Consider the following 24,270-nt stretch of genomic DNA (forward strand, 5'->3'; position numbering starts at 1 on the left):
TATTATTATCAAACAAAGAGCACAGCCTTCCATTGAGAGCCGTTTTCAGCCCTGGGAGGCTTTATCATTGTAGGATCGTGTAGGGCAGCCAGGTCAGCGGGATCTTGCAGGAAGCTGGGCTCGGGAACCAAAGGCGATCCCCGGCCCCGGAAACACTGGTAATGCCTGCGCGGAATTAGGAGACGGTCCCTAACGCCACGTGATCGTCGCTTCGCCACCACCCTCCCAATCCAGGCCCACCACAAGCTGTGCGCGCGCTCGCCGGACCCACACTAGGTAGCTGCTTGGAGAAGCCGGAGCGGAGCGAGGCGGGGCCTCCTCCCTGACCGTGAAGGCAATCAGGAGGACCATTAGTGCCCTTAGCAAAGATGGCGGAAGACAGCCCACCTGCCGGGCCAATCTGGGGACGAGCTGGCCGTGGGGGCGCTCACGCGAGTGTAGCAGGTGGCTCTGCGCGTGCGCCCCGCTGATTGGCGGGTAGTCCTGAGGCGGAAGTTTGCCTGAGTGAGGAAGTGTGAGGAGCGAGACAGAGGGCACAGACTTACGCGCTCTGCGCGCTGAACGTTCTTTATTCATTGGCTACTTTTCCTAACAGAGCGTTGTAAACAAAGGTCGGGATGTCCTCCTGAGGGGTCTGGCTGGGGCCTGTGCGGCCTCGGGCCTCCTGTCGGCGCCAGCCTCCCCCCTACTCCCGCTCCCTCAGCTTGGCCAGACCATCTCCCCAGGCTGGGCCAGGGCCTGGGTTTCTGAGCGGAAGGAATGCCCCAGGCAGTGAGGGCCGGGGCAGGGAGCCTTCCCCGGCTCTGTGCAGCCCAGGACCTGGTGTCCGTTTGGAAAACCTGGGACTGGGTTAAGGGTCGTGATCGCCCGCAGGGCCTGTGACCTGCAGCCCCTGGTCCCGAGCCGCCACTCCTAACCGCCCCCTACCCACCGTGGCCATCCCTGCCTGTCACCGTGGGCGGAGGGGGTGGGGGCCCGCGAGGCTATCTGTGGCTGCCCTGAGCCCCTGCCGTGGAAGCCTCCCCAGCAGGCACCAAGAACCCGCGGCACCCACCATGTGCCTCCCAGAGACGGGACTGCTAAGGCCTCGCTCAGGTCAGTCAGGAAGTGGGCTGTCGGGCCCCCTGGGAGATTCAGCGCCCTCACTGCTTTGATCCCAGCTGTCACTTTTGGGTGGGGTGCTCAAATGGAGAGTTAATTGATGAAAGCCTGGCGGCACTAAAAATAGGGGTGGAAGCCTCCGAACTCGCACCCACCACCAGCCTCTCTGGCCCTTCCCAGAGCTGGGATCTCGGGAGGTGACTTCCCTGCGCTCTGTTTGCATCTGAGGACAGTGGCTGGATACCAAAGCTCACCGTCCCAGGAAGCTCTGAGTCACTGACAATCATTATTAATCAAAGAGGCAGCTAGCGGGACCCAGGGATTGCTGAATTCCTCGAGGTGAGGGAGAGGCCTGCCTCTCACCATTAAAGGGGAAGATCTGTGCTGATTCAGGCCACTTTCCAAGACCTGGGAAAAGCCAAGAGCCCAGCCTCGGAGACAAAGGGCAGAAGAGCCTCAGAACCCCCACCATAACTCTAGGAACTGGCTACCTTGCTATTCATTACGATCTAGATTTCCATGTTCATTTGGGAGCAAGTTCCCACCCCCTGCAGCTGGCTTCCCTTAAGTGTTAGGTCTCAGTCTCTCCCCTTTTTCCTAATTTCTTCCCTGCCACCCCATGGCACCTGCCTTCCTGTCTCAGCTGACACTGGACAGGTGAAGTTGGCACAGTTTACAAGGCAGATACTATCTTGGTGCCCAACCCCTGGGACTCCTTAGTAATATGAGAGGCAAGGAGACCCACTCCAGCTACTCTCCCGGTCTTTCTTATTCTCAAATGAAGGCTCCCCAGATCCAGCCCCAAGGTCCTTCTTCTAGCCCAGTTTTTCTGGGTGTCTGAGTGCCGGGGAAATGACCATTACAAGGGGCAGAAACTGATGGGGAGACACTGAGGGAGCCAGGCCTGCTGTGGGGGTAGGCATTACTTTGGGGTGACTGCCCCCAACTGTTGCATCTTCTCTTCTGAGGCTTTGTCTGGAAGCAGGACCTCCACGGTGAAACTGACCTTCTTTGCGTGAATGAAACTGTAGGTGTTGTCAAACCGCAGGACATCTGAGGGGAGGCAAAAAGACAGACACTCAGGCAGCCCCACAGAGCTTAGAGACAGCGCTATTTGTTGACTGAGCAAGTCAGTGTGGTAGGTAATGAGGACGAAGGTGGCACAGTGATGGTCCTGAACCTTCTGAAACCCAGACTAGGTGGTTACAAGATGTTCATCAAGAGGGAAAAAGAACATGCCAAGTGCCAGATAAGTGGCAGAGACAGTCACATCTGTTAACAGCTTGGAAGGAGGGGGCCCTATAGACTGAAATCATGAGAAAAGCTTTTTAAAGGAGTTAGAGCTTGAACTGGGTCTTGCAAGGCGGGGAGCAGAGTTAGTAGCAGCAGTACTTGTTAAAATAATGATAGTAATGGCGACAACGGCTATTCCTGTGACTCAGGAAAGGGTTGGCAATCTATATTATTCATGGGAACTCTTGAGTTCAACGTTAGTCTTGTTTTATAGAAACAGGAAGTTACTATGTCACATGTGAGGAAGGGATGGAGCTGGAATTTCCCTCTGGTCTGCACTGCTGCCTGACTTGGGCCCTGGAAAGCCCAGTCCTGTTCATTTTCTGTAAAAAGTAAAATAGGCAACCCTTTTTTTAGGCAAACTTTTTGAACCAGAAATTTATCCCACAGAAAGATAAATGGACAAAGATGCTCAATGCACCCCTATCTGTAATCATAAAAGATGAGGAAAACTAAAATGTTCAAAGGAGAACTGCTTTAAAAGTTTTTATTGAAATACTATACTGGATAAAAAGGAGGTGAGCTTCATGAGAATTAACCAGGGAAACCGTTGACAATATATCCTTAGGCCAAAAAAGCAAACTGCAGAATAGTCTATAGACTGTTTACAACATTTTTGTTAGTATCGGTGAGTGCTTAGCTGCTTAGACATATCCAGCTCTGCGACCCTAAGGACTGTAGCCCACCAGGCTCCTCAGTCCATGGGATTCTCCAGGCAGGATTACTGGAGTGGGCTGCCATGCCCTCCTCCAGGGGATCTTCCCCACCCAGGGATTGAACCCACATCTCCTGCACTGCAGGTGGATTTGTTACCGCTGAGCCACTGGGGAAGCCCTTTTTGTTAATATATGTAAAAAAAAAAATTTTTTTTGTCTTTGTTATTTGGCCCACCTACACTGACTAATTTTACAGTGTCAAAACTCCTTCAAATATACACTGAATGACAGATGTTAATTCCTATGAATGTGTATGTGTGGGCACATGTCCTATATATTATGGAGACATGTAATGCTCCTAAAGGGATGGAAAATATTTGGTAGGATAATTCACAAGACCTGTTAGTGATTTCTTTGGGAGAGAGAAAATGGGCATGCAGTTGGCAGAGAAGGCTTCCAAGCCTTGGCCAACAAACAGACTGCTTTTAATCTAACCCTTCTTTTTTTGAGTTGTTCCATTCCAGTCAAACACCCCTTCCAAAGAACAGGGTGGGAAAACAAAAACACTGGCTCTGCTCTTTCCGCATCCTTGTCTTCTCTCACTTTTCCCAGCCAAAAAATACCCTGTGTATTTAATCCTGAGATGTAATCTTCCCCTTTTCTGACCCTGGATAAAATGCATAGTTTAACCCAAGGGTAGACATACCACCCACCCTTTTCTTCATGGTATGGACTGAGTAATAACAGTCATCAATTTTCTCTCTGTGCCAGAGTTCTTCAGGACCAATGGTGCCTCTGGAAAGAAGGAGACTTCCTCTCTGCCCTGGATGACAGAGCCTTAGCAACCAGAGTCAGTCATGCTAGAGGAGAAGTCTTTGAGCTCCTTGGACCAAGCACCAGGGCTGAGATGACTCTGCCTAGCATGACATTCTGCCCTCAGAAACAAGGAAAGGGCTGTTCTTAGGCCCAGGCCTGAGGGAAGTGGAGGTCATGAATTGCAGTGGTTCATTTTGACACTAATTATGTACTCACAGACTCGTAGAGGCCCCAGAGATCCTCCAGGCTAGGGCTTCTTCACTTTTGTAGGGGAACTGATCCCTACAAAATCTGAGGGCATACAATGTCAGGGCTGAGAATCTGACAGCATACAATTTCAGATCCCACGGAGCCCATCATGGACCCTCTGGGGCAGTGGTTCCCAGTAGGAAGGTTACCATTCTGAAGACAGGTGCTGGGGGGTAACCGTGCCCTCTCATTCGTGAAAGAGTCTCAATTAGTGTCCTTTAATTTCTCTTTTATATTCCAGATTAAAATGACAGTGTTAGTTGCTCTGCTGCTGCTGCTGCTAAGTCGCTTCAGTCGTGTCCGACCCTGTGCGACCCCATAGATGGCAGCCCACCAGGCTCCCCCGTCCCTGGGATTCTCCAGGCAAGAACACTGGAGTGGGTTGCCATTTCCTTCTCCAATGCATGACAGTGAAAAGTGAATGTGAAGTCGCTCAGTCATGTCCGACTCTTAGCGACCCCATGGACTGTAGCCTACCAGGCTCCTCTGTCCATGGGATTTTCCAGGCGAGAATACCGGAGTGGGTTGCCATTGCCTTCTCCAGTTAGTTGCTCAGTCATGTCCAATTCTATGCAACCCCATAGACTGTAGCCCACTAGGCTCCTCTGCCCATAGAATTCTCCAGGCAAGAATACTGGAGTGAGTAGCCATTCCCTTCTCCAGGGGATCTTTCCAACCCAGGGATCGAACCCAGGTCTACTGCATTGCAGACAGTCTGTTTTTAATGTCTGGGCCACCAGGGAAGCCCTATATTCCAGATAGGAGAGTGTATTAAATTTTTAGTTATGTTGTGTAGGTGGGTTATAATATGTATGAATTTCATTTCAGGATAGTAGAGGAGACATTAGATACTATTATAAAAGGGAGATGGTTTGTCTTTAAGATTTAAAAGCACTGCTCTGGGGAGCCACAGACCCCAGATTAAGATCTCCTGCTCTAGCCTACTCCCCTCATTTTAAGGAAAAAAAGAGCAAAATCTAATTACTTAGAGGCAGTTGCTCAAAACACCTGGAGGGTTACTTGCAAAGCTGGACTCAGAACCAGGTCTCCTGGTGCCCAGCTGAGCTGTTTAATCTCCCTACATGTTTCAGCTCTCTGACCACACTGCACACTCCCAGCAGACAGAGTTCAGATCTTTTTTTTTTTCTGAATCTTATTCTTTCCTAGACAAGTACTCTACACTCAGGGCCTCAGGATATATTAGTTGGGAGGAAAACAAAGTGGAATTAGTTCAAACTTTGAATATACTTGGGAAATGACCGGCACAGCCCAGGGAGGGTTCGTGGGCTCCTACCATTGGACCCAGGGAGGGTTCGTGGGCTCCTACCATTGGACTCAGAGTTCGTGGGCTCCTACCATTGGACTCAGAGCTGTAATTTCTCCACTGGGTGGTTATGCTCTACTTTACAGAGGGTTGCCTGGTTCCCCCAAGGCATCACCTCCCACAGGTCAGCTTGTAACCTAATATCGGGTTCTCAGAGGCTCAGCTCTAACCTTGGCCATGGCCTGGGCAACAGCTGACCCCACCACGCTGTCTTTAAACCTGGGCAGGGGGCGTGGATGCTAGGGCTCTGTGCCTCCTGAGAACGGACGATACAAAGCTCCCAGTCAAGGCCCCGCAGGCAGGTAAACACTCCATCTGACAACATATCCACGAGGAACTAAAATCTGGGATTTGCAAACCTAAGCCTGATTATGTTAAAGAGTTCATGGTCCTACGTGGTACTACAGAGAGGCAGTGGGCAGTGATGGAAAATGGGCTGGGCTCTGCTCCTGGGCTCGGGCCAATCACTTCCTGGGTCTGGGACCGTGCTCTCTCCTCTGTCACGTGACCATCTCTAGGGTAGTCTGTGGTCACGAGATCCTGCCCCATTTCTTGCCTGTATCTGACTCTTGGTGTCTACGCACACCACACTGTGGGACAGTATACCTCTATACCCCAGCTTCCCTGTCCTTTAAAATAAAGAAGCTCGGGCTTGCATGGACGAAGTGCTTTACGCCCCGAGGACGACAGTGTCTGGGCTGGCGCTCACCTGATGCCTGATGCAAGGTATACCGCCTTCTCCCTCAGGACCCAGCAGCTCGCTAACAAGCATAGCTCTCCTCCCTGGGGAGCCAGACCACAGAGCATCTGTGAGGAGGGGGCGGTAGAGACTGAGGTTGCCTGGGCTGCGGGGGAGGACACGGATCTGAGGTTTGGGCGGTGGTGTGGACAAGTACAGAGACAGAGACATCTGTGGGACTAGTTCAGAACTGGTGGTGTTGCCATGGAAACAGGGTGCAGGGCTTCTCCCCTCTCCGGCACTATCTCCTCCGGTCTTGCCCTAATAAATAATAATGGGGGCCAGGGTGTGCTGAGTGCCATACAGCAGGTATGATGCTAAGTGCTGCACAGACCTGATCACATTTCATCATCAGGTGTCCCCATGAGGTAGAGAATCTGATCCCCATTGTAGCAATCGGGGGACTGAAGTTCAGGGAGGCCAAGTCACTGGCCTAAGGACTAGTCAGTGGTCAAGTCTATTGCAGCTTGATGACAAAGCCCTTACTGTTACTGATTTTCCATGCCTGGCTCCTCGGCTCAGACAGAGGAAACTGGAGATTTGAGGGGGGTTTTCTGTGTGTGTATGTGTGATTTTTCTGCCTAGAAATATAGTACATGTTCTTTGTAACATAAACTGTATTTGCAGAACCAGTATAGAAAAAACATAAGCCCTCTATGTTTTCTTAAGTTCCCAGAGATAACCACCACTAGCGTTAGCATAGAATCCACAGACTTCTTTTGACTTTTTATTTTAGTCAAAGTGAGGATATACCATATATGGTATGTCTCATGCCTTATTTTTTTTTTTTTAAACATGTTAAGAGTCTGCCTGCAATGCAGGAGACCTGGGTTTGATCCCTGGGTCGGGAAGATCCCCTGGAGAAGGAAATGGCAACCCACTCTTGCCTGGAAAGTCCCATGGACAGAGGAGCCTGGTGGGCTACAGGCTCCCATGGGGTTGCAAAGAGTCAGACACAACTGAGTGACTTCACTTTCAGTTTCAGATATCTTATCCATCACTTTATTCTCTTTAATGTGATATTATATTCTACTGTATAGACGGACCATAATTTATTTAATAAAGCCATTTAACTTATCGTCAGTATCCCAAACTGCTAGGAACATCTGTGTACCTATATCTTTGTGTCCTTGTATAAATATTTCTGTAGGATAAATTTTCAGATGTAGAATTGCTGAGTCAAATGGAATTTGACCAATATTGCAAAGCTAAGGGAGGTTAAGCACCTTTCCCATGCCGATTTACCATTTTTATTCCTCTTGAGTAAACTTCCTGTTCATGTTCTGTGGTCACTTTTTGATCAAGCTGGATGAGTGAAGCTCAGCAGAGTCAAGGCTGGGTTCTGCTCACCCTGTGATCCCTGCACCTGCCCAGCCTGTTCTGCCTCTCTGATGTCTGGGGAAGGGGCATCCCCCGGAAACGTCTGATAGCGGCAGTCACAGCCCAGGGAGACCTGGAACCAGAGAGCAGGTGTTCTGAACCCTTGCAAGCACCCAGCACTGTGACTCACCTTTACCTGGGAGCATCAGGTCAGAGTCCTACCCTGCTGTTAACCAGCTGGGTCACCTTGAGCCTGCCCTCTCACCCCTCCATCCTAGCAAGAGAGGGTGGAACTGATGGCATTCTGCTTCTAGAGCTAACCATCTGTGAGCTGAAATCCAGGGAGAAAGAGGGACCTCACAGGCAGACAGCTAGAGCAGGGGCTTTGAGGGACTCACAGATGCCAGGATCGCTGCAGGTGAGGCTCCCATCCTCGGGCACAAGGTGGGCGTTGTACCTCTGGCTGGGCAGCACCTCCCTCATCTCCCCGGCCCGCTGCCGCTCCCCCACCTTAGTCTTCAGGAAAATCCCAAAACCGATGTCCGAACCGTCCGACATGAACTGCCACCTGCAGGGGACAACCACCCACTCAGACATGACTCCATCTGCACGTGCCCTCTCTAGGGTCCTGTCACCAAGGCTTCTCCCACCCCAGCCCTCCGACCGCCACCTAGGGCGGCAAGCTCCGGTCTCCTGGGAGGGTCCAGGACCTTACCTGAGGACACAGCCCGGGAAGAGGATCTCATACTCCACTTGGTGGGAGGAGCCCCGGGAAATCTGCACGCTGTGCTCATACTGCTGCTTCACCTGGTCCCGCACGTAATACTTCTTGGGGATGTCACCCCCGTAGTTGATCTAGAAGTGGGGCACGGAATGAGCTGGAACAAGCACTGGAGCCAGGGATTCCCTGGTCACCTCCAGTCCCCCTGGGGAAGCCCATACCTTGGATTTACATTTGGGGTTTCCATCAGGGTCAGTCATGGTGCCCCCATACTCCACAGGCAACTGGTCAGGGCTGATATATTTCAGCAAAACCTCCTTCCAGTTTGCTGGCAGGAGAGGGAAGGAAGGAGAAAAAAAAAAAGGATCAGCACTAGGCAGGATTTCATCACAGCCCAGGCAGTCTACACACAAGAGGCAGAACAAAACCCGTCCACCCCTGCACACCAAACACGGGCCCTGGGAGCACAGGACGTGCACACAGCTCTTCAGGGGGTTCGAGATGGGCCATCACCCAGAGGACTGCCCTATGCTGTACCAGGAAACAAGAGCAGAGTCATGTCCCCATGGCCTCTGGCCAGCTGGTCAACCTGAGGCAAGCCACTTTGCTCTGAGCCTAGGTCCCCCTGCTGCCTTGCAAGATCATGGTGGGAGGGAAGTGAACTAAGCACTTGAGGAGGTGTTTGTCCTAAACTGTAAAGTGCCCTATCCTTAGGAGAGTATAGCATCACTCCCAGGAAAGGGATACAAACGTCTGAAGTGCAAGCAGGAAGGAACAAAGGGAAGGGCATTCCATGCAGAGGGCACGGCACGTGCGTCAGGCAGGAGGGCCTGAGTCAACGCGCTCTGCCCTGGTTAGACCGACGTGAGGGCCCGACCAGGGGTCTCGTCCCCCATCACCCTCTGTGCTCAATCATGACTGAATGAATGCGTCACTGTAGACTAACCTCTTAAGCGAGGTCCCTTGGCTTTACCCCCAGGCACACTTTCACTTCTGCTCTTGTTTAGGCTGTCTGGGGCAACCGGTGATTTGGGGTGTTTTTTTTTTTCTCTTATTTTAGTAATCAAACCCTTTCCTGGTAGGAGAGGTGGCCTCAGGTGCAACTAAGGCTGAGATCCACTTCTCTGCCATTTCAGATTCCTAAACGAGTGTCAGCCAGAGGACAGTGTCTTGATCCTGGGAACCTCTCCGTGCTGACTACAAACACCAGACACAGGCAGCAGCTCCGAGTCACAGGGTACCTGCAGCATCCTGTGTGGCCAGTGCGGCCTGGAAACCCACGAGCACAGTCCGGGGGCTCCCAGCCGCAGGGATTTAAAGACCTGCGACTAAGCAACTCCAGGGCCCTGTGCCCGGCCTCGGGGTGCCCGGTCTCGGGGTGCTTCCATCTGTGCTAAGCTGCAGCCCGGGGCGAATTTCTGCCTCCTCTCTGTTGAAGATCTGTGCCTTCCCAGCCCAAGGCGGGTTCGGCTGAAAGGGTTTCAGGTGTGGGTGGGAACATACTGAACCTCCTCCGCAGCCGCTGCCAGGAACCAGAGCTGGGCTCACGCACGTGGTGGGCGGCAGCCACAGAAGAGCCAAAACTCATCAAGAGCCTTTCGCTCAGACTTTTTCTTCCCCCAGCTCAGCTGGAGGGTTGGAGTCCGGCCAGGAGCATTCTTCCCATCTTACAGACAGGAACTGAGGCAATAAGGACAGCACTCCTTGCGCCAGAGCCAGCACCAACAGCCAGAGGTCCTGTGCCCTCCAGACTGCTCTGTGCCACACCCAGGCCTCAGCACGTGTTTGCAAAACTTCTGCGTTCAATGTGGTGCCTGAAGGTGAGCATTCAGAAGCCTTCACAATTAATTCCCTTTCTTCCCCCTCAAGTTCAACTCTGGAGAAGGCAATGGTAACCCACTCCAGTACACTTGTCTGGAAAAATCCCATGGACGGAGGAGCCTGGTAGGCTGCAGTCCATGGGGTCGCCAAGCGTTGGACACGACTGAGCGACTTTCACTTTTCACTTTCTTGCACTGGAGAAGGAAATGGCAACCCACTCCAATGTTCTTGCCTGGAGAATCCCAGGGACAGCGGAGTCTGGCGGGCTGCCATCTATGGGGTCGCATAGAGTCGGACACAACTGACGCGCCTTAGCAGCAGCAGCAGCAAATTCAACTCCACAGGTGGTCTTAAGCCACCCATGAAGCCGATCTACTTTTCTAGGCTTTTCTCCCACCCCTCCACGTCATACTCCAGCCAGACTCGCCCCCTGCTTGTCCCTGGCTGCCTTGATTCCCAAGCATCTTCCCTCTTGGCTTTCCCTTGGCCCGACGTCCACCGGCTTCCCCGCCAACCACTTCTCCATCTCCCTGGCAGGCTCCTCTTTCTCTGCCTGCCCTCGAGCCTGGATATCCCGCACGGTCAGCCTCTGTTCTGTGGGCGACTAGTCTCATGTCCTTCTCAGGGTCTCATCTGCCTTTGTCTTTGTTGTTCCTCCATCGCTATGTCGTGTCCAACTCTTTGCAACCCCGTGGACTGCCGCACACCCGGCTTCCCTGTCCTCCACCACCTCCCAGAGTTTGCTCAGATTCATGTCCGTTGAGTCAGTGACGCTATTTAACCATCTCATCATCTGTCACCCCCTTCTTTTGACTTCAATCTTTCCCAGCATCAGGGTCTTTTCCAATGAGTCAGCTCTTCGGATCAGATGGCCAGAGTACTAGAGCTTCAGCATCAGTCTTTCCAGTGAATATTCAGGGTTGATTTCCTTCAGGGTTGACCCTCTTTCTGAAAAGTCCCAGAACTCCTAACTGGAGTCTGTCCCTAAGCTTTAGGCCCAGGCCTCCCCAACATCTGTACATCTCACAGTCTCCTCAAATTCAACCTGGAGCTTTTTCTTCTGGTTGTGTTATTCCCCAGTGGAAGTGACTGCAATGCTCGGTCACTCGTGCCAGACCCCAGGGAGCCATTCTAGATTTATCTTTCTCCCTTCCTACCTCCAGCCAATTGAGTTCCACTTCCTACAGAAGTCTGAAGTCCATCCCCTCCTCTCTGTCCCTACCGTCCCCAGCCCGGCTCAGCCTTTCAACTCCACGCGTGCGGACTTTGGCTGTGGGGTGCAAAAATGGTATCTCGTTCCTCACAATCAACAGAGAATCAGATCTTGGCACCTACCCTGCCCCCCGATTAGAACTCCTCTCCAGTGCCCAGGAGCCTGCCAGAGTCAGTGCCAGTGCCCTGGGTTCTCTGCCATCCAGCTCCTGGCACCCGGCTCCCTTCCCATATCATCTCTTGCCACACCCTGCGGTGCACGCTACAGCCACCTTTGCCACAGTGTGCAAAGTCTTTGCTAAGCGCCCTTCTCTCTGCCCAACGGCTTGCTGCCTCGCTTTATCCAGCCGCCCGACTCACTCTATAGCTCGTAGCTGAGGGAGGCATCGCCCCTACCCAGGCTGGGCAGGCTGAGTGCCCCATTCAGTGTCCCCATGGGCTCTTCCCTTTTACATGTAACGTCACACACTGCTGTGGTTTTACCCAGGTGGCTCAGTGGTAAAGAATCCACCTGCCAATGCCGGAAACGCAGAAGATGTGGGTTCGATCCCTGGGTTGGGAAGATCCCCTGGACAAGGAAGTGGCAACCCACTCCAGTATTCTTGCCTGGAGAATACCATGGACAGAGGAGCCTGGTGGGCTGCGGTTCATGGGGTCTCACAGAGTCGGACGCGATTGAGCACACACGCATGCTCACGCTTGATACAGCTGTTTGTGTCTCCCTTTCCCGAGAGGCCACCAGCTCTTTAAGGGACTCTGTCTTCCCTCTGTGGCCTTGACACCTATTGAGTTCAGGGCCGGGCGCACAGCAGGAGCCTGTGCAACGCGGCTGGCTCTGCTCCTGGGACCCCCTGCTCTGCTCCTGGGACCCCCTGCTCGGCCGCGTCCAGGGCCTCTTCTGGCTTGTGTCCCAGCTTTCTCTTAAAGGGCCCTGTCCTGCTTTATTGCAAGCTCACTGAGAATGAGGGCTGCCATTTCATTCACCTTTGATTTTCCCCAGAGTGTTACAGGAAGAGTTCTCATGAAAACAAAGAGGAAGAAGCCCCTTGCTGGGGCCCAGCCTGCTTCCGGGGTGCCACTGCGCCCCAACCAGAAGAGGGAGCCTTGGCCCCGGCGGCTCGGGCCTTCCCTATGACGCCATTCCCCGTGGGGGTGCTGCCACGCAGCCATGGTTCAGAGAGAATGGGCTACTCACCTCCCAAGACCTGGATCTTCTTACGAGTGTCCTCACTCAGGAAGGGTTTGACGAGGTTGTAGGCCACAGGGAACAGCTTGGGGGCTACAATAGAGACCAGGGCATGTGAGCCCCAGAGCATCCCTAACCATTGCCACGTGAGGACCCCCTGCATCCCTAACCATGTCCATCACGGCCTCCAGCATCGGGCCACACGCTCCCGGGACCATGGAGCCCACGTAGGCAGCCTGTGTGAAGTTCAGCTGGCCTATCTGTACGGGTGGAATGCTCCAACTTCCTCACCAGGCTGGGAGGCTCCAAGGAGGTAAATGCTAAAAGCCATGCGAATTATGAAGCCGTCTGTGTAGTCACAGGTCAGTCTTTGGAACGTGTCCCAAGACCGCCACCCTGACCTTTGGCTCATTCTATGTTTATTCTCCCCCGAATTTGTCCCAGGAACATTTTCGGCCCCTCCTTCCCATTTGGCTTCATCACAGGTAGTTCCCAACTTACCTTTAACGATAAAAAGACGCTTCAGCGTTTCGGGATAATTTTCCTCAAACATGCAAAGAAACTGTGGAAAGAATTCAGCGGGCTCAGAACTGCGCCAAGGAGAGAGGCTCTGCTTCCTCCCGCCTCCCCCACCCCACAGGGCCTCCGAGCACCCCCATCTCTCACCCTCCCACCCCACCCCAGCCCTGGCCCTCACCTCCCCATAGGCCTCCACGGCCGGCTTCCAGAGATGCTTGAGACCCAGGCCCTCGCAGTCATAGATCAGGGTGGTGGCCTCTATCTTCTTCCCCATCTGCAGGGGGACAAGAGCAGAAAGTCACATCACACGGCCCCGCCCCCAGAAACACACACCGAAGGCCACCCCGGTTCAGGGGAAACACTGATTGTGCCTTGTGCCCACACTGCAACCAGATCTGGGCAGGGCCAGACCTAGAGTTTTCCAAATCAGGATAATTACCCCCAGGCCGGAACTGTGGCCTAGACAAGGTCCCTTCCCGTCTAGATCGCCCTGCTGTCATCCAGGAAATGACTGGGTAGACCGAGATGACATCTGAAGCCCCTTCCATTCTGCAGCTTGACCTGGTTCTGCAGCTCCCTTTCCTCTGCACTCCACATGGCCACGTAGCTCGCAGGCACGGATGCTCTCCGGCCAACAGGAGCCCTAAAGGGGCATCCCCATCTAACGCTCCTCTCGATGCCTCGGCACACACTAGGTGCTCAGTGACCATGGAAGACACTGCTGAAATGTCCCCAAACCTATCACATCATTTGACTGCATGTTTACGACGACTGAGGAGGAGGGAAAGAGAGAAGACCGTGGCGGCTCCAGCTTGCTCTTCAGTCTTTTTCCTGTAAGAGAGTCAGCTGTCCTTCTCTCTGTCTGAATTGAGTTAGACAAGCACAGAATCTGAGCTCACTGACACCAGCGGCACCCAAATAATCGTCCAAGGATAGGGTGGTCCCGACAAAGACTCCACTGATGCCCAGGCAGCAGGAGAAAAGCAACGACAACATAGTATATTTTTACTTCACTCAGTTTAAAGGATTGCCTCTTCTTTCAACGGCTGAGTCAAAGATCTCTCGTGATGAATGTCACACTGCACTTGAAAATATGTGGGTTGTTTTCAAATCTTGTTTGATACTGATTTCTAACACAGATTCCACAGTGTTAAGAGACCAGACTCTGTATGATTTCAATACCTTTATACCATGAAATTTTTGCACCTTGTTTTATGTCCCTTTGTATGTTCCAGTGTCTCCTGGTTTATAGTCTATGGGAACTTGAATAGAATTCATATCCTGCTGTTGTGTGAAAACTGTATAAATCTTAATTATGTTGAATTGGTTCATAGTGCTTTTTCGTCTACTGTATCCTTCTACTGGAGAAGGAAATGGCAACCCACGCCAGTATTCTTGCCTGGAGAATCCCATGGGCAGAGGAGCCTGGCAGGCTACAGTCCGTGGGATCGCAAGAGTCGGACATGACTTAGCGACTAAACCATCCATCCATCCATATCTTTCTACTTTTCCATTAGTTTCTGAAGAGTCTGATATTGAAATTCTAACTAAAAATCTTAATTTATCTACTTAAAACAGTAATTGCAATATACAGTGAAACTGTAGTTAACTTTGTTCTGTACTTTCTAAGTCTCCTGTAAATGTATCATCATACTTCCATAAATTAAAAAATGACAAAGAAAGAAAAATAAATCAAAGGACTGTCTCTTTTTTTTTTCCTGACTGCACCATGCTGAACTTCCCCAACCAGGGATTGAACCCCCACCCCCTGAAGTGGAAACAGGGAGTCTTAACCACTGGACTGCCAGGCAAGTCCTGAAGTTCTACCCCTTGTTCTGAGACGACACCCTCCCTATAGTTTGGGGCTTAATTATGGCAATAATAGCTGGTAAGTGTTTCCTCAGTCCTTACTTGGAAAAAAAAAATGAAATCTGGAAACACAGGTCAGTCCCTAAAACTCTGTAATTTCACTGGTCAATGAAATCCACACATCAGGGCCTGAGCCCTGAGGCTGCACTTCAAGCCATGTGTGACATCCAGGCTCCGGCGTGACCGACTCCACTGGGCAAACCCCTCTTCGGCCATGCTGGCCCCCTCACCTTCTCGGTCTGGCGGACACATTCCTGCAGCAGCAGCTCACAGTCCCGCATCTTGGTCTTGAACAAGTCCTGCTTGCTGGCCGAGAGGAGCAGACCCTTGGCGTCCAGGGGACCAATGATGTCGTACCAGATGGGGGAGCCTTCCAAGTCGTAACCGCACATGCCCCCTGACAGGTACTGCTGCACCACCTGGGCCAAGACGGAGGGGCGCCTGGTCAGCAGACCCAGGGCAGCCACCCCTTCCCCATGTCCAGGGCCTTCCTCTGGGTTTATCCTCCCCTGGGTGCCAAGGATACTCATTCAGTGACTCGGCATCGTCAGACCTTTCCTCTGAAGGCCCCAGGCCCACAGTTCCAGGACTCTGGCCCTGACAGCCCTCACATGGGGTACCGTACTGTCCTACAGCAGTCCCTCGGGCGTGTCTGACTCTTTGTGACCCTATGGACTGTAGCCCACCGGGTTCCTGTGTCCATGGCATTCTCCATGCAAGAATACTGGAGTGGGTTGCCATTTCCTCCTCCAGGGGATCTTCCCCACTCAGGGACAGAACCTGAGTCTCCTTTGTCACCTGCATTGCAGGCGGATTCTTTACACGCTGAGCCATCGGTCAACTTTCGGCCTTGTCAGACCTTTCGTCTGAGGGTCCCAGTCCTGTGGATGCAGGATACAGGCTATGGCTGTAACCGACCTCCTCACGTGGGGTGGGGCGGCATAATCTGTCCTCACCTCTGGAGGCTGCCAGCTCATGATGTTGTCAATGTCCTTTTGCTTCCGGAACTCCACGTGCTGCAAACACATAATCGGGACTTTAATAAAGCGGGGCAGGGGAGGGGGCTGCCCTTAACAGGCATCTAGCAACGGGTGGCAGCACGGACCACAGGTAAGTCACGAGAAAGCCACTGGCAGGAAGAGAAGGCAGTGCCTGTTTCCAAGGTCTCAGCAGCACAGATTGTAATTCCTGGTTGGCCCAGAACTATGAAAGCTCTGCTTCCCGGGAAGGGACTGAACTTTGTCCCCCAGGATAAGGCAGTACAGGCTGTGATCAGGGTGGGAGGGCTGGATAGAAGTCCGGGCACGGTGTGATTCCGATGGGCAGGAAGAGAAGCAACCAAGGGTCTCACCTTCCGGAGCATGGCCTCGGATTTCTGCAGGTTGAAGTTTCTTGCTGTAACAGGGAAACACGGACAACAATTAGGCCAGTAGCTTGGGCACTGAGGACTAAGAGACTGTCCTGCTCCTGTGCTGGGGTCCTGGGGGCTCTTAGATCACCCTGCGTGCGGAGGTGGGGTGAGGACACTCACTGAGGGTTTGGGGAGCACCTCGACCCCTGGGCTTGCAGGAAGAACAGGTCAAGGCTCAGGGCAGGTGGGAGCAGCCCTGCAAGTTCAGGGTCAAAAGAGCTCTCTCCTAGTGGATGCAATCAAGTGAAGGATCTTATCTCCTCTTAGGAAAAGCGAACCCTGGACTCCCTTATCATTTAGCCTTCTCCTTCCAAAAAGCTAATCTCCTGCAGGGTCTAACACTCAGTGCTGAGAACTTGACCTTGGGTTCAAAGATGAACACAGCTGCCTGTAATCTGGGGCAGGACTGGCAGTACATTCCAGTAGGATGGGGGTGGCGGTGATGAGCCTCCACTCATCAAAGGGCCCACGCATACCCCAGGGGGACAGAGGACCCTCCTCCTCCCAGGATTCCCAGAAAGTTTCAGAATCAGAGTTCCCCTGGCTCAACGGTTCAGCGCTGAAGAACTGATGCCTTTGAACTGTGGTGTTGGAGAAGACTCTTGAGAGTCCCTTGGACAGCAAGGAGATCCAACCAGTCCATCCTAAAGGTGATCAGTCCTGAATATTCATTGGAAGGACTGCTGCTGAAGCTGAAATTCCAATGCTTTGGCCATCTGATGAGAACTGACTCACTGGAAAAGACCCTGATGCTGGGAAAGACTGAGAGCAGGAGGAGAAGGAGATGACAGAGGATGAGATGGTTGGATGGCATCATTGACTCAATGGACATGAGCTTGAGCAAGCTCGGGGAGTTGGTGATGGACAGGGAAGCCTGGTGTGCTGCAGTCCATGGGGTCACAAAGAGTTGGACACAACTGAGCGACTGAACTGAACTGAACTGGGTCAACTCTATCTCATGCACAAACCTCGACACGCTGTCCTGCTCACGGTTCAACACAAAGGCTCACCAAGGCCACCTGCTCCCAGACAATCCAGGCAGCTACATGCACTTGCCCCTCACTGTTGTTCTGAGCAGAGACCCTTCTGCAGAGACCCTCAGAGAGGAGGGGGTGCTTCCTCAGCCACGTGACAACCCTTCCAAGAAAATTCTGTGCTGCCACCCTGAGTCCCCGCCTGCCAACATGCTGCCCATCCGTGGATCCTTTAACCATCCGGCATAGCTTGGTGTCAAGTCCATCCACTTCCCTTTGGAGGTTTTCCAGTTTCCCAGCGCCTCTCCTAATGTGTGTGAGCCAGAGCACAGGTGTTATCTACCCTTCTCCAATTAAGCCTAAGAACTTTCTCAGCAAGAGGCCAGGTCCTTAACTCAAGTGCAGCTTCCCGTCAACTGAAACCCCCAAATCCTTTTCACCTGGGCTACTGAGAAGCCTCTATCCCACAGGCTAAGAGGCGGTTTTCTGGATCTCTCCCTATCAGATTTCATCTTGTTATGGTCAGCCACATTGCATTTCTTAAAGAGCTTCTGAGATCCACATTGTGGGCAATTTTGCCATGCGGCCTATGAACTGCCCCTCCCAGCTTGATGTCCTCTGTGGGTCACATCGACATTCAGATCTGCTGACAGCCCCGGGACCTGGGCCAGACAGGCTGCCCTCTGGACTGCCACCGGCCCCTTAATCACTGCTCTCTGGGAGCGGCCGGGCACATTCCCTGACTCTGCTGCCCTGAAACACAGTCCACTCTCCTGCACCCAAAGGATGCAACAAGAGATATGCCCAAAGCCACGCCCGTCACTTGGGCCAGACTTGCGCCTGCAGAAACAAGCAGCCTTGGCTCTGGGGAAGTTCCTTCTCATGGTCCCCTTACAGGTGCCGTCATGACAGTGGGGGGTGGGCAGCTATCAGAGGAATATGATCTGGGTTTGCATCTCAGCCCTTCCGCCTTCTTCCTGTTTGACCTTGGACAAGATATTGCAGCATCTCTGGCTGAATCACCCAATGAGCTAAAAACACTTGGAAGACACAAGGCACCACGCTGTCATGACGGGGGGACGCAGTCAGACCTGAAAGTGGGGATCCTCCAGGCAAGGGAGGGAACCCCCAACTGTGAAGTCATCTTCCTGGGAAACAGGAGTGGTGGTGAATTGTGAGCCCCTTATCTCAGTGAAGCTCTCTAGTTAACCCTTAGTGGCTCAGGCCCAATATTCAGGGTCTTCAAGGGCCCTCCCCAAGCTGCCACTGCCTCTGGCAGTATGGGCCTGAGGCCTCCCCGGGGCTTCTGCTCCTTGGTCAGGGGGCAGCTCAGGGCACGGCTTAGGGCATGGCCAGAGAGATGGGCCTGGGAGCCGGAGTCCTGGGTTCTTATTTCATCCCTTCCTAGTCCTAGGAAATAAGGAGGCTCAGCCCTGCCCTGCCAGGCTCACAGGTTTCCTCCACCTCCTGGTTTTATCTTGCCATCTGACCCTCCTCCTCACTAGCGTGCCCAGAACTGGGGAGGGGAGGGTGGGTGGTCAGAGAGTGATGTGTGAGGGCCCGAGGGCCAGCAGAAAGCTGAGCCCGGGTCAGGGAAGCCCTCTCACACCTAAGGCTAGAGAAAGACATCTGGCTGGCAGGTGCCTTGCAAATGTTTTCTTTAGAATGAAAAGGAGACAGAAAAAAGGTTTCTTTTAAAAAGGTGGGGGGGGGGCAGGGCGGAATTCCCTGGCAGTCCAGTGATTAGGACTCTGAGCTTTCACTGCCAAGGGCTTGGGTTCGATTCCTGGTCAGGGAACTAAGACCCTTGCATGCTGCACAGCACAGCAAAAAAGGAAAAGAAAAGTAAGGGGACAAAAAAACCCTAGTTGAAATTTACAGTAGAGTCTGACCAGGCCTGAGCTCCTGCCCAGGAAAATGTGGGGCACGAATGACGTGCAGAGGAGATGCGTCCTGTGTTTGAAGAGGCGGAGCTTGGCCAGGCGGAGAGGCGGGTGGACAGCTGTGGCTGCCCGAGAGGGTGCTGGTCTGAGGACCAGGGGCCCGGGGTTGCTGCCCTGATTCTCTTTCACGTTTGCTGTGTGCCCTCAGGTAAGCGCCCTCCCCTCTCTGAGCCCCAGTTTTCTCATCTGGCAGATGAGGATGACTGCACTCCTCTTCCTGCAAAGAGAGGGACAGGAGCTATCCCAGGGTGGGGGGTTGGGGTGCCCGGGAAACCAGCTGCCGGCTTCTCTTAGATAAAAGAGAGCTGCGATGCTGTTCACCTCAACGGCTCTCTGAAACCACTATCTCCCAGCCTCAAGGTAGCTGGGAGGTGTGTCTGATCCTCACGCAGCTGGCCCTTCAGTAAAGACTGGGCCAGAATATTCTCCCACTCTGGACTGACTCCACCGCCACCCCCCCTCGCTGCCCCCCACCCTCTCTGAGTGGGCACAGGTAGGAGGGGTTCACAGCTTTTTTGGGGGTGGGGGAAATGGCAAGTGGCACTTTCTGAGGTGCACAGAGCCCCAGGGGGCTCTCCTGATGGCACTTGTCCGGGGTGGGGAGGCCTGCCAGCAGCGTCTCCAGAGTGCCCCAGCTATTCAGTTCCTGGACTAAAACAGAAAATCATGTCTCTCCGCCTGTCCCAAGACTCGTAGGGGACGCACGTGTCTGTGTCTATAAACAACTAATCGGCCGGGACTTAAACTTTAATACTGGGGGCTACAACTCTGTATCCCCACTCTAGTATTCTTGCCCGGAGAATCCCATGGACAGAGGAGCCTGGCGGGCTGCAGTCCGTGGGGTCACAAGAGTCGGACACGACTTAGCAACTAAACCACCACGATTCTGGGTCCTGATTTAATCTCTGCTAAAATAACACAGAGAAATGTTCTCTATTATTTCTATGTCTGGCAATAAAGTTTCTACAAAGGAAGAAAAAGAAAAATATGTCACAAGAATTGAGAGAGAGAGAGTGGCACCTGACTTGAATCACAGAAGAGGAGAAGAAAGAAAAGCTTTCAGGAGTTGCAGCGTGAGGTTGAGCCGGACCCGACACTAGCAGAAACGTGTACATTTCACCAGCACCTGCACAGCGCTGTTACGGCCCACCCTACAGCAGGCAGGACACCCGATCTCGTCCTGCCCTCCCACACAGGAGCCGAGGACAGAGGTTCACCCCTGACCCAGGTACAGGCCAGGCAGAGCTGGGAGAGATCTCAGGGCTCTGGAACCAGACGCTGGCTTGAGGGGAGTTTTGTAAACCTAGATCGGGCTGAATGCCACCCATGGTATTTCCCCACGCTCTCTGCCCCTCCGACATATATGAACCTCTGGCAGCAGGCAGCCTGCCGTTCCCACAGCAGGGGCCAGCCTCTCCCACGGCCAAGACTCTGGTTCCGAACTTAGCTCTGCCTCCAACTTCCCACCAGCGTGGGGCCTTTCTCGGGGTTTCCTCAACCTGCTTCCTCACATCCATCGGCAGAGTGTGTTCATCCAGTGGACGGACAGGGCACAGGGCTGGGAGCCAGCCAACCTGGGCTCCGGTCCTCTGCCTGCAGCTCAACACTGTGCGACCTGGGGCAAGTGACCTCACCTCTCTGAGCCTCAGTGTCATTATCTATCCAATAATATCCAACACTATCCAACAGGAGGGTTGAAATTATCTAATAATCAAGAACCCTTTTGGTTCTAAAGGTTGAATCCTCCAGATTTTGAGAGCGCCAGGGGCAGGGTTCCCAGAGGGTGCCATTTCTGTGACCCAGAGCAAGCGTCTGGCCCAGCCTCCCTCCTGCAGCCCCTCTCCCCTCACCTCGGAGCCAGCGCAGGAGAAAATAGTCGTCTGGATTCGGCAGGGCAGGCAGCACATCCTGGACATTCTCTCGAAACTGCAGCGAGAGGCGGCTAGGTGAGCGGCAGGTCCCACCCTGACCACCCTCTGCCCAGGGCTCTCCATAGAGGCTTTCGCTGGGCTCCTGCTAAGTACGGGGCAACTCTGCAGACACAGGCTAAGCACCTGGGCGGCTCGGGACCCTGTGTGGGTTGTGCTGGTGGGAGCTGGGTAGCAAGAGGAGGTGGGCAGGAAGTATGACACCACCCCGGCCTGGCTGCGGGCACTTACACACTCCTTTGTGGCCGATGGGCAGACATGTCCCTAGATAACTGTCACAGTAGACAACCTGGGGTGTGCCACCGTAAGGGCATCTGTTTACCAAGCATTTCTGGTGTGCCCAGCATTGAACTTGGCACTGATTCACTCTTCACTCAAGAGTCCCTAGAGGTATGACTGCTCCCATTTTACAGACGAAGGAATCAGAGCTCAGAGAGGTTAAGTGACGGCCCCAAGGTCAACAGCTAGAAATCAGCAGAGCTGGTAAGCAAACCCCCCGGTCTGTCCCAGGCCAGTGCAGGCACTCTGTCCACCATGGTCTCCCCCTTTAGTGATGGGATGCTGAGCAACGTGCTGGGGGGCAGAGGGAAGAGTTAGATTCTGACTGGGGCCAGGAAGGGGGTGGTCTCCTATGTCTTCATATAATAATGGCATTTGAGCTTGAAGGACTCCAGAGGCAGCAATCCGGGTGGAGGGAGCAGTTCCAGGCAGAAGCCACAAAGGGGGAAAGGGCGGCGAGCGCCAAACAAGAGCTGGACAGTGACCCCAAGGATGGCCACGCCCACTCTGACCCTGGCCGTGAGCACGCCCCCACGTGCTGTGCTGTCCCCAAGCCTCCTGCTCCCAGTCACTGACCTACAGGGCAGCCACAGAGGGACCAATGAGGACCCACCACCTCTGCCCCTTGCTGGGGTCAGCCAGGGACTGGAACCATCCAAGCCCGCAGACAGCTCCCAGAACCCCAGGAACTCTGGCGTGCCGCCACCCCTTACCAAGGACCCTCCCCAGCCCCCGGTTCCTAGCTTAATCACCACCTAATCCCTTCTCTGCCTGGTTTCCCCTGCAGGTCAGCAGTAATATCTGAAACCTCCCTACCCCCCAGCCTCCTGGGATGGGGAGGCCCCGCCCGGGGACACCTTCATGGGGCTCATGCCACAGCCCCACTATTACTGGCAGGAGGCGTCTGCCAACCCTCCTCCCCCAGTTTCTCAGCAGTGGAAAAGTGCCCAGCTGTGGAGCCTCCAGCCCTTAAGGCTGGACCCAGTCGATTCCAAGAATGGCCACTCTCTCCTCTCCCCAAGGGCAGCTGGTGGGAGAGGGTGGGGCTCCGAAACTGCTGTTCCCTTCCTCTGTCCAGGCACCAAGGCAAAGCTAGGCTTACCTCCTTGCCTCCTGAAAAGCATCAGCCGGAGTCCCCAGCCAGGGAGGCTGGGGGTGGGAGGGCGGCTGGGTGGGCAGGACAGGGGAGTTGGGGTTGGGGGTGAGGGGCTGGTCTCAGCTCAAACTAACCCCAACTCAGTCTGGCCCCGGTAGGATCCCAGGCTTTGCACCAGCAGGTGCTCCCCCTCCACCATCTCGTCCAAACTCCTCAATATCTTCCCTCAAGGAGGGAGCAGAGAAGGACCGCTTGTGCCCAAGGTCGCAGACAGCCTGGGGGCCAGAGCAGAAGCCATCCAAGTCTCCCAAGGAGCCCTCGGGAGGAGGCCCCTTCCATGTACCACTCACTGCGCCTCTGCCAGAGGAAAGCCTCCCGGAAATGGGAGGGAACCTGGGGCCCTGCCCTGCCCCCGGGCCCGGCTGCCAGTGCCTGCGAATCAACGTTGCCTTTGTGCCCACCCCCACCCCCCCAGCTGGCTCCGTGGGCTCCCAAGCAACCACTTCTTTCCCAGATGGCAGCGCCGAGGACTCACCCGGGGATGGGGATGGGGCCGGGGCGGCCAAACTTCCCCGGGGTCCCCTCGGCCGGCGGAGGGAGCCAGGGAGTGTGGGGGTCGGCGGCCGCGGGCAGCTCAGTGCGGCGGTCGCCGCTCCCTCCGCCGGCCGCCCGCGGACCCGCGCTCCCCCCCGCCCAGCCCCTTCCCCGGCCCCCCGCCGCCGCCGGAGGAGCAGCCGGCCATCGTCGCCCGAGCCGGGGCGAGGCTCACCTTGGCCAGCGCCTCCTTCTGCTTGGGGCTCAGGTCGCCGACCCTGCCGCTCATCGTGGCTCAGGCTCGGGGCGCGGCGGTTGTCGCAGCAGATGGAGCGCCGACGCGTTCTCCGCCGCCGCCGGAGTCGAGTCCCAGCCTTTTGCCCGGGCCGCGTGTGGCGGCCAAGCCCCGCCTCTTAAAGAATCCCAAGGGGCGGAGTAGGGAGCGATGCGCTGGGCACGGGAGCATCCGAGGCGGGTCCCCTCCGCCCTCCTGAAGCGGAGACCTGGGCGGGAGGGGCGCGCGCCAGTGCCCACCCGGGGCCGAGGCCGGTGGACCGCAGTGGGGCAGGAAGTCTGGGTTGCAGTCCCAAATTTACCTTTAGCTCACGGTGTGACCTTGGAGGAGACACCTGAGCTCTCTGGGCCGTGTGACCCCATCTGAGAACTATCTAAAGATTTCTTGTAAGATCAGGTCCCCAGGGGGCCAGACTTCTCCTGCCAACCCGGGAGGGAGCTTGCCTGATGCCCTTGTCGCGGGGGTCCAGGTCCCCTAAGACTAGCCATCACCTCCAGGACAGTGGCTTTTTCTCTCTGGGGTCCTTGCCTGCCTCCTGTCCTGCCATGGATTTGGGGCCGCTGCTGCCAACCCAACTGGGGCCCTTGCAGGAGTTAACAGCCTTTCCGCTTCCTGCTGTGGGGCAGGCAGTCTGAGGGGTAGGGAAGCCCAGACCTCATCTTCCCACCCAGGGCCCTGTCCTCTGCTCCTGACCTTCTCAGCTCTCCGAGAGGGTCGCAAGGTGCTGGCACCCTCCGCTGGCATGGAGGAGTGCTTCCTCTCTGGGAATCAGAAGATCTTGGGTTTGAATCCTAAACCTTCCCCTTCTTTTTATGAGACTTCGGGGAGCAAGTTCAACTCTGAATCCAAGCCTCTTCGTTCACTAAATGGATTTAGATGATCTGGACCTTGGGTCAGCAGGAGAGGATAAAGCCAGCTAACATACATAATGCCCTGGGTGCAGTGCTTAGCCCAAGGGTCCCCTCTGTGACCACTGCCCTCATC

The 24,270-nt window shown here is 54.4% G+C and overlaps 1 protein-coding gene and 1 long non-coding RNA gene across 3 annotated transcripts; one reads left to right on the plus strand and one right to left on the minus strand.

Moving 5' to 3' along the window:
* Window positions 1–955: 955 nt before the first annotated feature.
* Window positions 956–14,638, plus strand: LOC138991464 (uncharacterized). The gene is made up of 3 exons (XR_011467408.1): window positions 956–1,095; window positions 9,356–10,039; window positions 13,442–14,638. It is a non-coding gene; the product is annotated as an uncharacterized lncRNA (long non-coding RNA).
* Window positions 1,089–23,394, minus strand: SEC14L2 (SEC14 like lipid binding 2). Of its 2 annotated transcripts, XM_005887517.3 has the most exons (12): window positions 23,227–23,394; window positions 21,005–21,080; window positions 16,178–16,221; window positions 15,783–15,842; window positions 15,057–15,245; window positions 13,136–13,231; window positions 12,940–13,000; window positions 12,448–12,531; window positions 8,441–8,547; window positions 8,214–8,353; window positions 7,897–8,066; window positions 1,089–2,154 (listed from the first exon to the last, which is right to left on the minus strand). In XM_005887517.3, exons 1-12 carry the CDS (start codon window positions 23,278–23,280, stop codon window positions 2,024–2,026), a joined length of 1,212 nt encoding a protein of 403 aa, XP_005887579.1. In that variant the 5' UTR covers window positions 23,281–23,394; the 3' UTR covers window positions 1,089–2,023. The 2 variants fall into 2 exon arrangements, with proteins under 2 accessions (XP_005887579.1, XP_070241956.1); XM_070385855.1 differs by lacking the exon at window positions 15,057–15,245.
* Between the last annotated feature and the right edge of the window lie 876 nt (window positions 23,395–24,270).

The sequence above is a fragment of the Bos mutus genome, chromosome 17 (assembly GCF_027580195.1).
Source record: "Bos mutus isolate GX-2022 chromosome 17, NWIPB_WYAK_1.1, whole genome shotgun sequence".
In the NCBI taxonomy this organism is placed as follows: Eukaryota; Metazoa; Chordata; class Mammalia; order Artiodactyla; family Bovidae; genus Bos; species Bos mutus.